A 13,046-nucleotide genomic window follows, 5' to 3' on the forward strand; every position below is an offset into this window, starting at 1 on the left:
ATTTCAGACTTTCTGGGGTTTAACTTTGAGAAACTGAACATTAGATAGAGATGCAAAACCTAGTTTCACACACCCACACTGTGTGAATGTGAGCCACACATAAGTGGTTTTATTGATTTTGGTTTTGTCCTTGGTTTGATGATGCTACTGCATGTGCTGCATCCAACGTCATCTAAGTTGATTTCATCTCAGCAAAAGAAGTGAAGACATGCTAAAAAACAAGTAGCAAAACCACCTCTAAGCTAATACCATTGATCTTTTTATTATTGTTGTTATTATTATTATTAAATCCTATTTTCAGTTAGATTCATGCTCGCACCTTCAATCCTGCAGACTCTCTGGACTCCACACACCACAGTAGTCCTGAGTCCTCCAGCTCTGTGGTGAAGCTCATTAATCACTATATAATTGGTCTGACTAATGAAGGGAAAGGTGGCCTGCGAGCATGTGTGTGTCTGTGTGTGTGTGTCTCTGTGTGTGTGTGTCCATGAGTTTTCCGGGCTCTGAACGGGAATCAGAGAGTGGGCTGTGTAAACAAGTGGCTAGCATCCTGTCATGCAACGCGAATTCCCTCATGGAATGCAACGAGCTGCTGCCCCCCACACACACACATTGTTCTGACACTAAATCAAACACTTAAACAGCAGGTAGCGCGTGTTTGTGAGACTTTCAAAAACTAAAATCCTCTTTTCCGAGCACTGGGAGGCACAGGTACGTTCTGAAAACAAAGACGGTCCTTTTTCATGCCAAGGCGACGGCGCCGCAGCAAAGCGCTCTCTCGTGTTTGCCAAAAAATGGAACCACTTGAAGCCGTTCCCCTCTTTCCCCCCTCTCTCTATCTTGCGTAATGACCCTCTTCCCCCCGTTCACTCAGCGGGGTCCAGGAAAAGAGGGATGGAGCAGACGAGCTGAAGAACATCATAGAGCATGAAAAAGAGGAGGGAGCGCTGCCATCTGCCAGAGTGTCTCTTTATATTTCAAACCATCTCTTATTGCGCGGTAATCTGTCATTTTGGGGTAAAGCTGGAACTGAGCGTGACTCCGCCCCCTCTAAAGCTCAGTCAAGGTCAGACGGGACAAAAGGCAGCCTCAAGCCCATGTGAGCAGGCAAATGTGGGAATAATGTAACTGAGTTACTTTTAACATCTCACAGTTGCACAGACAGAAACAAGGAGCCTATTTTGGGGATTTATCTGACACAGCTGCAGGCGTTTCAGCAGGTTTCCGACAAGCTAGAAATAAAGAAATGCTTTCGTTTGACTGGCTGCTTTAGTGATTGTATAGAAGGTCACTCTCTGGTTCCTTCATCTTGCTCCAACTTCTTGGTGTCAGCCTCCTTTATTTCAAACAAAAAACACCCTCCACCTTTGGAGGTATGGCTCCGTGCTGGGGTCCATGACCAGGGTGAGGGTGAGGACCAAACCTGAGGTTCATAAACAGCGTCTGTGCCCTGCAGGAAGCGAAGCTGTGATCCATTCTGCTTCAGACCATAGGGGCTATTTATTGTGGCCACTATTTAACGGAAAATCCCACCAGCTGCCTGTCAACCGCTAAGTGATGAGAAACATCCCGCTTCCTTCACTCCCAGCAGCGGGTTGAGAGCAGTGCTCTCTAATAAAGTCTGCATGAAAAAACTGGAACATTTCTGTTTGTGGAAATGATGAAGATGGAGCAAACTGTTGCTATGGAGACTGTAGTTCGTGAGGCTGCGCTTCAAAGCCACAATGGTGTGACGGAGAGGACAGAGCTGGACATACGGAGATAATAACAGAGCAGAGAGGCACCTGCAGACCCCCTCCACCCTCACAGCCCCCAGGACAACCACAGGATCATCGCCTTGTTGTCAGGTGGGAGGCGGCAGGCTTAATGACCTTCCTTTATGCCTGCGCCAGGTAAGAATGTGACATTTGTGTGTGAGAAAGTGGACAAAACCTGGGTCGGGTCACCGTTTTTACCAAAATAACGAGATGGGAGGACACCATGGCAGGACAGATGGAGGCAGTTCTCTCTATATTTAGTTTTCCTCGTGGCTCATGTGAGTAAGAGTTGTGTTTTATCCAGCACCGGCCTCCAGTGACAGCCACCAGCAGACAGCCAAATCAATTAAATCTCAATCACGCCGGCACACTCCCGCTACTGTTCCCCAGTGAAAGATATCGCAGGAAATGGCTGTGGTGATTGTGCCAGACAGACTGGATGTGTGCGTAATATCCACAGCGAGGAGATAATGTGTTTGCTAATCGCACGCCAGAGACGGCGGCGCACGCAAACACACGTCGGCGGATACAAAAGCTGACAGCTGCGCAGCAATAACCCTTAACCACACTTCTCGTCCTGCCAGCTGCGAGCGCCGCCGCGGACGCACCCTCGCACGCACCGGCGGCAAAGCGGCGCTGCGGGTCGGGACGAGAGAGCGGCGGCGGCGGCTACGATGCCTCCTAATTGCGTTTTGCGCGGCGCCACAGACAAACATGCATCAGCGAGAGTTTGATTTGGACTCTTGATGATGCAGGAATTTGAGGATCGTGCGTCTTTGCAAATATGCGACGCTGGTTTGGGTTTTAAAAGCAGTTTACGGACGACAGAGCTGCAAACACGGCCGCGGAAATAAGACGCGGCCAGCAGATCCGCGCTCGTCCCTCACCCCGCCCCGCCGCGGGACGCCCGCCGAAAAAACAAACTATTTGGACGGCGTCGGGACTCTCCGCGGGCGTTTGGCTCCTCACAAATGTGAAATTGATTTACTTCTCTAATTTGATGCTCAAAGTGTGTGAAGGCGTTTACGCTGGCAAACTGTCAGCTCTGTGATGGTTTGATAATGAGGAATAACAACGTTTACCCCCCCAAGAAAATGACACATGAATAAAAGCCCGTTCAGAATCTTAATGGCCTGCACATGTGGCAAGCTGAAACCGAGCAACGCGTGGACTCCACCACGCTGAAACGATGGGATGTTTGGGATCTTCAGCTCACTAACAACTGCTAAAACAAGAGCAACATAATGATGGATGACACCAGTTCTTGATGGTGCCAGGACATTAATTAATGTGTATATTACTAGTGAAAGCTGCTAATATTGGGGACATAAGTAGAAGAGGCGTGGGAGGAGGAGCAGGGCGGGCTGGAGAGAGGTGAGAGATGTAATCTTTCTGGCTTTATTGAGGATTAATAAGGGATATAATATTAAAGAATTAAACACGGCTGCTAAGACGGGTTAAATTGTTGTCAGAAGGCTGAAGTTATCCATTTAAGGTCATGTAAATGCTAAAGGTCAGGGGTTATCGCCGGCTTTGCCTTGGTAATTCAATAAAAAAAGCCTTTTGGGAGGCTCTCTTGTGAGAATGACTCACACATGAGACCTTATTGTGCTAGAAGGATGAGGCCCATGGAGTCATACTGACGCAGGACCACAATGTCTGTGATTAATGTGTGACACGCCGCAGTCCCGCCGTCTTTTTCATTACATTCTTCACCACGGCACCGTGAAACAAAGGCCCCGGATTAAACGGCTCCCCTTCACATTCACTCATTAGTCCCTCTCTCTCTCTTTGTGATCAGGCTCCTCTCCTCTGCGTCTCTCTCATTCAGGGCAAGGTCATTTTGGAGATACAGCGGTGGGTGGAGGAGGATGAGGAGGAAGAGGAGCCGTATTAACAGAATGAAGCGCTGCTCCCGCAGGGACTCTTACCAAAGTGAAGCCCATACTCTACTGACCCATTAACCATTCGCTGGATACATTTCCGTTTAAATCCACATATTCCGCAGAGATATCCTCCACTGGAAATCTACGCAGCAACAGAAACATGCAGGGTTTCACCACGGGTCAGACATACGTGAAACATGAACATTAACAGCATCACAGCTTCCAGTTCTGTGTGGTATTTGATTGCATTTTGCTTTCATCACCCTGTTGAGTGTGTGTGTGTGTGTGTGTGTGTGTGTGTGTTCATTAGAAGGGAAGAGAGTGAGGAATGACCTAGATCAGATGAAAGATAGATAAACTCTTTCAAACTAAACCTACAAAGAGAGAAACGGTGTGTGTGTGTGTGTGTGTGTGTGTGTGTGTGTGTGTGTGTGTGTGTGTGTGCCACCACTGCAGCATCCACTGATGGGATTTTGACGGCCATCTTGATGTGTGTGACGCTGCTCACCAGTGTGTGATTAAATGTGACTCAAAGAATTGATTCTCTGATTATGAATCAATCATTTCAGAATAAACAACTACAGTGAAGCGAAGCGGAAAACAAGATAATAAGACAGAAGGGTTTTACCTAACTCAGTCTGTTCTGTGCAGCAAAAATAAAATTGGAGTTTGGAAAAAGTCAGCAAAAGGCGGCAGCGGTCAGCACGCGTCCTGATGCGGTCACGGGTGTTTCCGCTCCGCCTCTGCCACGAGGACACGCTGGCGTTGCTTCTCATGCACGTCTCATGAGCGGCAAACACTCGATAACTATGTGATCATGTCGAGTAAAAGCAGAGGCACGGATTCAGAGCTCTGTCTGTTCATGTGTGAATTCAAATGAGCTCATCTTCCTGGTCCCCGGTCCGTGCATGTTCGAGGGAGAGAGCGAGATAAAGTCTGAATGTGAAAGGCAAAACATGCATCGCTCCTCTCATATGCTCTTCTGGGCTTCAATCCCAGTCTCCAAGTGTGTGTGTGTGTGTGTGTGCGTGTGAATACACATTCAGCAGAGAGCAGCCACGTGACAGATCACAGTGATCTACGCTGCTGCGGAACAACACGCTCCGGCCCGTGTGCCGGCTGCGGTGCGGCATCTGTCGCAGGTGTGAGCGCTTCTCTGGCTCGTGTGGATCAATTAAGCACCGGGCACCGACAGCGTCCCGAGTTTTCGCCGCATCAATCAGATGCTTATTCAGACAGTTGGAGGCATCGCTCCCGCGGGCGCCGACAGGTGGCGAGCAGCAGCTGGGCGATGGCTGCCAGTTTGGCCCCCGGCATCACCTTTGCCTGGAAAACACCCAGGCCTGCTCCGCTGCTTCTGCTAGCGACACACCTCTGGAGCCTTTCACACCTGCATCGGTCTGCACCTGCTCGGTGGCTAACTCCTGCGCAGGGAGCCGCGGCGCCAGCACCTGTTAGCCAACTGCGAGCAACAGCAACACGCGTTCTGACGATATCCCCGTTCAGCAAGTTAAAACACATACCTGTGTTTGACATTCTACCCCAATTATTTTACTTCACAGTTGTTTCTGCTTCTTTCGTCATCTCAACTGCGAGCGAGAGATTGTGAGCTTTAAAATGTTGAGAAAGAACCTTGACAAGCAAGGAACATGAATCACTCGTGCAGCACAAGCTAGTTAATAAAGAGGCGCCGCGTTAAAAATAAAAGCGCGAATGCTAACATCGTTGGCAAACAAGACAAGATCATTTTCCCAGGATTCTCTCAAATAAGAGTCCATGTCCCTCCAGGAGGTTTAAACTGTTGTAGCTACAACTGCCTGGGTTTCCTGTTAAAAAGTGTCAAGCCTGTGGGCATTTTGTGCGAAAGCAAGCGAATTAGAGAGGATTTCAAGGAACAAAAACATTTCATATTCCAGTAAAATGCACAAACACTGACAGCAGCAGCTGATAAGAAGTCCCGATTCTGTCAGCCGCTGCACAAAACCCGGCTGCAGTCAACTGCATCCAGGGAGTTTTCCCGTCTCAATGTTAAACGTTACAACATCGCCACACCTGCAGGCGATCGGCCCTTTTATCCGCCTCGCGCTGCCTTCTACTCATAGCAAACCTTCATTAAACAGTCTCTTCAGGAGAGACTTTGGAGATTGCCATGGGGCCCCCGTGTCCTCTTTTGACTACTTAATGGTCAACATGAGACCAAGGTTGCTGGATAAACTGGCCTGTTTGGCCTTAACAACTGAGAACACAAAGCGCCACAAAGATGGTGACTAATTACTGGAAAGGGTTTCGCACACCAGCATATTAGTGGGAGTGCCCGCCAGTGTGTAGACTATATGGGAGCCCCCAAAGCAAATCCATCCATCCCAAAATGAAAATCAACTCTTTTGCACAGCCAGACCTGTTGGAAAAGGACGGCAGATTCTTGCGTGTGTTGCTACAGGAAACAGTGGGACACATGCGGAACTAATGGAACGATTTAGCGTCCTTCGTTAGTTTTGAAGGTTTTAGCAAAGAACAAAACGGTCGACAAAGCTGGCGATTTTGATGTTGTTCGCCAGGCGAGTGACCTTTAAACTCGCTCTGCCTTTTAAGATTAATTTTTAAAAGCCCGACACCCTTAGGTTGACATCGCACGCCGTGTGTTTACCAGCAAAGCCAGCGTTTTTTTACCCCCCCAAATTTAAAAAAAGAAAACAACAGTTAAATTGCTAGCTTAATTATTCATCCAAAAATATCCGCTGGCCAGAACATCGCAGAATAAAAACTGCGGCAGCAGCTGGAGATTAAAATGTTAAAGTACTATATGCTGCATATACAGCATCGACTGCTGAGGAGAGGACTCATTTTTGCTGTTTGTAACAGCTTAAACAGACAACTCGCACCTTCAAACGCACAACTGCCCCAGAGATGAAGGAACAGTTGCAGCTTAAACAGCAGCAAAGACCAACACAGAACCACTGGTGGTGGACTTACCCTTCCTCTTGGAGTCCCGTCTGACGCTGCTGGGCCTGACCGATGGCTGTAGCTCCGTCTCTGTTGACATCCTCAGGCTCCAACTGGACTAGACACCGCTCCGCTTGGCTCCGCTGGGGGGGGGGTCCGCTGGGCTCCGAGGGTCCAGTTCACAGCGTCAGTGCCGACTCTGTGTGCGTGGGCGCCGAACGTGCGTGGAGGCGCCAGGTGTGTGCGCGTGGGCGCACGGGCTCATGGGAGAGGAGTGGGCTTCAGCCCTGACACGATCTGCCACACACACCCGCAGAGAGCTGCAGAGACACAGAGGGAGAGAGGAAGGGGCTTGAGTTTGCTCCTGTTTACTCTGTGGAGGAGAGCGCCTGAAAGACTCGTCAGTAGGTGTGTGAATGGACTTGTTTTGGATCGGAAGCCTTGAGAACACGTTGCCCGTGGCAACGGAGCAGAGAGACCACCTCAGGAGTTTCTGCTTGCTCCACGAGCACCACGCTAGCTCTTTCAAGAATCGGATTTTGAGGTGGATCCACTTTTCAACCCAAATATCATCTGGGTCTCAATCAATTAAAAGCCACAACTTTACAACCCTTCGTCAGTTTCCATCAATACACTTGGACAGATGCGACCTCGACTACCAGACTCGGTAAGTAGAGAAATAGCTGACTAAATATTTGAGCTGGGCTGTGTAGTTTAACTACGTGGGAGTCCCGGCATTGTCCTTTACATTGTCTGCTGACCATTATGGGCGTTTCTTTGATTAAACTATCTGTCCAATCATTCATTCATTCGCGATCTGCTTTTACTATTCACAGATCTTGGCGGCCAACAGATGGGTAAATGTTCACCATTATCAATTCCAGTCTCCATGGGAACTAATAAACTACAGGTCTAACACTGCTGCCAAACACTTCTGGGCCTTGTTTCTTCCCAATTGTCCACCTTTCTGGCCCGGGACTGCGGCCCCCTTTCTTCACCATCTGCTCCAACTTTATTCTGAAGTGTTGACCAGCAGAAAAACCAGCAACTTACAAGCGGCCAAAAATCCACTCGGCATCCCATTCTGTCCCTAAACATACAGGAATTTACGGCATACGGAAAACCGTCTTTATCATGCAAAGATGCTAAGCTACAAAGACAGCAGGAGACAGCTGCGGGCTGGATAATGAATCCCCGCTGTCGGAGCTGCTCTGCGTCCCGTCCGACGCTGCCGGTCTTGACCTCACGTTCTCTCTCCATCTGAGTGCTGCCTTGAATAAACGGGAAGTCTAGCGTTCCTTCGGCAAGAGGGAACTCTCTCTTATTCTCTTGCCTCCACATCTCTGCGACGTTTCTGTGTGAATAGGAGGCCCCCGTGAGCCTCGGGGGCGAGCAGATGAATTGAGAGGCTTTTAATTTGCTGCAGACGGAACAGAACAGAGTCCATTTAATTCTGCCAGCAGAGGCCGTGTCGGCAAAATGCTGACAATATTCTTTATCTGGTCCAAACACACTGAAAAAGTGTGAGTCACTCCAATTACAGGCATTATCAGCAGCACTGTTCCAGCAAATGGATGGAGAGAGAGGCGAGCATGAGAGAGGGGTTAGAGGGACGAGCGACGAACAGAGTGGAAAGAAAGTGAGGGGTGAGGGAACATAAAGTGGGGGAGTACGATAATGAGCTGGGGGTGAAAAGGGGAGAGAAAAAAGCCCAAGGAAGTAAAATCAGAATAGAAAGAAAGCTGTGCGACCCGAACATGTCCCCCCCGTCCCCCTCGTCTCCTTGCCTTTTGTTCCCTGAATTTGTTCTCCTTCTAGCTGGGAAGACTTTGAGGAGGCATCCGGAGCTGGTGTTTAATAAAGGCGGCCATTTAATCCTCGGCCCGGACGAGGGGCGGCAGCCGAGGAAGCGCCTTGGCCGCTTTCACCAAAAGAGGCAGCAGATTCATCAACTGTGCAAAGACCTGCTGATGTCAGCAGGAGACGGCAACATTGTTCTGATCTGAGTTGTTAAATTACTATTTTTCATATCACTTTGTGTTTAACTCGCCCACTTTGAAACTGGTGCAGCTGGACTGATGCTCAACCAGTGAGAAAAAAAGGCCACTGGTGAACTTGAACTCTAAAGTTTAAGGCTGCAAATGAAAAATCTGCAGCAGCTTTGCTCTCCAGACTTCTCCGAGGCTCCAGACATATGGTTCATACTCTGGGGAGTCGTGGAGCAGCTCTACATCTGAACTGCAGCCGCTGGGAGGAAGAACAAGCTAATTTCTCTCCATTAAAAAAAGAGAGTCTACGTCTAGATTCAGCAGGACAAATCCCCTGACTCCAGACGTCTGGGAGGAGAGAGAGCGCGGCGCCATCAAACGCCGTGGTGAGCACTGTAGTGGCGTTCTGACCTGGAATCAGCCAGCGAGCTAAAAGTGGCGTCGGAGCGGGCTGTGAATGGAGCTTAGTGTGTCTGGATTTAGACAGCAATCTGAAGCCACGGCGTGTGAGTTGACAAACTGGATGCTGCCAACAGGAGCTTAGCGTCCAGAATTTTCATCTGCAGCTACAGGAAAGTCTGCCAGGAGACAGCGGAGGGAAGAGACAGAGAGAAGTAGAAGCCGGGGAGGTGTTGCTGGCTCCCTGCCCTCCTCTCTCCCACTCTCAGGGTAATTGTGTTCTGTCCATCAGGCTCAGAGTTAGATTAGCGCCTCCACTCCGTCAGCTCTCCCGCCATCTCAATCATGAATAATCATACAGACCACCACTACAGTGTACACTTCCCTCTACGTCTTCTTCCTCCACCCTCATCATCCTCTTTTTCTCACCATGTAGCCATTCAAAGGTGCAGCGATGTGACCCCAGCGCGGAGGCCTTACCCACCGCACATTTCTCCTCCGAGCTGAACTGATAAGCAACCGCGATGGTGTACCAAAGATCTTCCTGTGTTAGATTCTGTCATGGTAAAGTCAGCAAAACTCTATTTAAACAGCAGCGACAACAAGATGGGCCTGTCAGCTCATCGGTTTACTCACAAAGATCCTTTAAAGCGGCGTAACATTTTAGCCGATGTGAAATAATGATCAGGAAGTAACAAAAAAAAGAGAGAGAACTAGATCGGACAGCAGAAAACCTACCAGATTGGATCTGCGGCAGGAAAAGAGCTGAGACGGTGCAGGAGCTGGTAACAGACGGTGAGCAGCCAAGAATGACGCTGTGTGCAAGAGTCTGTAGATTATGAACCGTGGGGCAACGTTCAGCGTCACAACCCATAAACCCAGACACTGCAGCAACACCCGAAGAGGAATCTGACCTCTTCTCCTTCGTTAACGTTTAATAATTAACACAGAATGAATCAAACTCTCCCACAATTCATGTTTTTATTGTTGACGTCCTGAAAACTCCACCGCTGCTCCGTTTTTAACAATGAGCCCAACAAAAACCAGACTTGTTCGCACTCCGCGGCTAACACGGCGTCCTAGAAACACGCAAAAGATTTCAAATAAGGAAATAAATGTTTGCCAGGAATCATTAAACACCTACTGCCTCGACCGTAAGGGCTGAACTCACACACGACACAGACGGTTACACACATTTACAACTCCATGTCCTCACACGTCCTCACACGTCAGCGTAGCGGCGAATACGTGAAGCAGATAAGTATGCACGGCGGGGTCAAAGGTGCATCTGTCGGGTTCTTTATATAAAACCTTAATAGTTATGAAGGTGATGAAATGAAAAGGCAAAAATGTAATACGGAGGCAGTCAAGAGCGATGACAGGCTTAAAAGGGTTTAAAGAGACATTCTCAGTTTCAGTTAATAGATTCATTTCCTTTGCTTATTAGTTTTTACACCAAAGTAAGAGAAAATTCCAAATTCGGAATCCTAAATGTTGGCATGGGTCGACCTAAAACCAAAGAGAACCTCCACCTGAGCCTTCTCACTATAGTCAATAGTCTAAACCCGCTCATGACTGCCCCTTTGACCAGAATTGCACCGTCAACTCAGCACAAAAGAGGCTGCTGTTAATATTCAGATTAATAAAAAACAAGAGTGTGGTTTTTCATTCTGTCTGGAGGACGAAGCGCGCGGCCTTGAGGTCCATATCAACAGTTGCTAGCTGGAGCCAAGCAGTCAGCCACCACAGCAGCCAGCACAAGAGTGCCGCCCCAGGAGGGAAACGTGGAGACAGCGCTGTGCACAAGGCCTCCCCTGCTGGCCCAAAGCTCTCAGAGGAACCTTCACAAGTCTCTACAGGAAAGGTAAACAGTTTCTCACCAAAAGCGCCACAGGAACACACACACAGGCCGGGGAAACTCAGGCCTGGCGTCGTCTGCACCCGCCCTATTTACAGACACGGGGCTGCAGATATCAAAGCAGCGCGCTCTCTTTGGGGAATTCCTCCTTTCTCCTCTTTTAAGAGGGAATGGAAATTCATTTTCACCCTCTATACACCTTCCCTGATTGAGTGTGTGCGCGTGTGTGTGTGTGTGTGACTTATGATTTGATAACGTGCTCAAACTTAAATTGGCCGTGCTCAACAGTGTGTGCAAAGCAGAGTGGAAGCAGCAGCGTTGCTGACTGTGGATGTGCCTTTATTCCGACAGCAACGACAGTTTCTCAAGTCAACGCGAGCTCGGTCTGTAGTCTGGGACTCCGCTCATTTACATTAGTTCATTGTATAATTTCATCCGATGCTTTGCAATAAATAATGAATCAAACGCGAGTAAACAGATAAACGCGTCACATCGGGCCTTTGATGCAGTAAAGAGACAAAGCTTCCCAACAATACACCCCCCCCCCGTTCTGTCCTATTGCGAGCAGGTCATATTTAGCATCATGACTGCACTATACAGGCCACTGTGCGACTGGCTCTCAAGATGATTTAGATCCCCAAGATCCCTTCTGGAGCCTCATCAGCGGAGCCTAAAGAGAGAGATGGATCTGTGAGGCTGTGCAGAGGAGGGGTGGAGAAGACGGCTGGATGAAAACAGAGCTAGAGCCCAACGGAGCAGAAGACAGAGACTTAATGAGCAACACAGCCATTAATTATTTAAAACACCTAATGCTGACACTGTCGCACAAGCACGTGCAAAGACACACACAGGGAAGGTGAGAACGACAACGTTCAGGGTTGCTCTTTTTTTATGCTTTTATTGTTATAACCCTTTAAGCTGATGCGACCTGACACTGTTAGTCAGAAATATTGTGATTCAGGACTGTTACAAACATACATACATACAAACACACACACACACACACACACACACAGACACTGCAGTAAAGACCTTTTAACAGTGAAACATTTTAAAGTCTGTCCATTCATTAGCGATCACCTTCATGTTGAGGGCAGCACACGCAGGCATCATGAAGCAGACAGGAAGTCCTTAAAGGGCTCTAAATGCAGAGGGAAAAACACTCATTCATACATAAGATGTCAAATTCATCTCTATTATTCTACTAGATGGGAAATTTCTCATAAAAATCCTCTGAAACTGCATGACGAAGAGCAGCATTTAAATACCATCAATTTGTCCTGTGCAACGTCTCTTAGAAGGTTAGAGCTCCAGATAAGAGCATGTTATAACTCTTCTTTTAATTTTATATTATCTTATTTTATATTAACAAAAACAGAGCTGAAGTACGTCTGGTACAACAGGGTTCTTTATTATCACTATTTAATAAAATTAGTTTGTTTCCTTTACTTCTCTCTTTTTATTTGCTTCTCATATTAAAAACGATCTCTACATAGTAAATGTGTTTAGCTTATTCTCAAAAAAGATCCCTTGATTTGCTGCGACCAGTGTTGCAGAGACTACAGGGAGGCTGAACATAAAGTGACAGCAGATTCAAGTAGGCAGTGACTCCAGAAGGCTGATTTAGACTAAACCTTCATCAGGAACCCATGTTACGTGCCCTTGGCTGTCTCTATCTTGACTAAAGCATACGAAAAATCGGCTAAAAAGACAGACTTGTAATTACTTAAGCGGGGTGGACCTTGTCCATTCCCATCCAGGGGCTGCGATGGTAGGCACAGAATGCAGAGTCCTTTACTAAAAGATGAATGAACTGGATGCCATAACTGGTCACCGACAAGCTCAGAAGCTAATCAGCCCAACGGGAATACTCGATTTCCTCGATTACTGTGGCATTGTCTCTCTGTCAGCCACTTGGACCAAGATGCAGGTCCACAGAGGCCAGTGGTGAGCTTTATCAAGCCCTCTTCTTCAGTCTGTCTGTTCTACAGGGATTAAAAGATGGCTACAAATTCTCTTATATCTCATTGGAAAGCAGAGAGAATGTGGAACTGAGCTCTATCAACCCCTCTTGAACCCTCCTGAGGATCCTTTTAGCTCTTCGTTTGCATCTTCTTGCCTTCAGTGGCAATCAGTCAGCCTCATTTCCCATCTCCTGCCGGAGTGTCTTCAGTAATTGCTCTCACACACTATCAGTCACCTGTCACAGCATCAG

General features: G+C 48.0%; 1 protein-coding gene across 16 annotated transcripts in view; it reads right to left on the reverse strand.

Annotated features, from left to right (window-relative positions):
* The window catches only part of dab1a (DAB adaptor protein 1a), a 132,541-nt gene that overhangs the window by 31,202 nt on the left and 88,293 nt on the right, over positions 1-13,046 (reverse strand). For 15 of the 16 annotated variants that reach the window (XM_057039063.1, XM_057039061.1, XM_057039062.1 and 12 more), the window contains one exon: positions 6,617-6,906. In XM_057039063.1, the coding sequence (XP_056895043.1) occupies positions 6,617-6,686 (70 nt within the window). In that variant the 5' untranslated portion in view covers positions 6,687-6,906. Of the gene's footprint in view, positions 1-6,616; positions 6,907-9,711; positions 9,862-13,046 lie in introns of those variants that run through there. The other variant, XM_057039058.1, reaches the window with a different exon arrangement.

This window comes from Takifugu flavidus, chromosome 7, assembly GCF_003711565.1.
Source record: "Takifugu flavidus isolate HTHZ2018 chromosome 7, ASM371156v2, whole genome shotgun sequence".
Taxonomy (NCBI): Eukaryota; Metazoa; Chordata; class Actinopteri; order Tetraodontiformes; family Tetraodontidae; genus Takifugu; species Takifugu flavidus.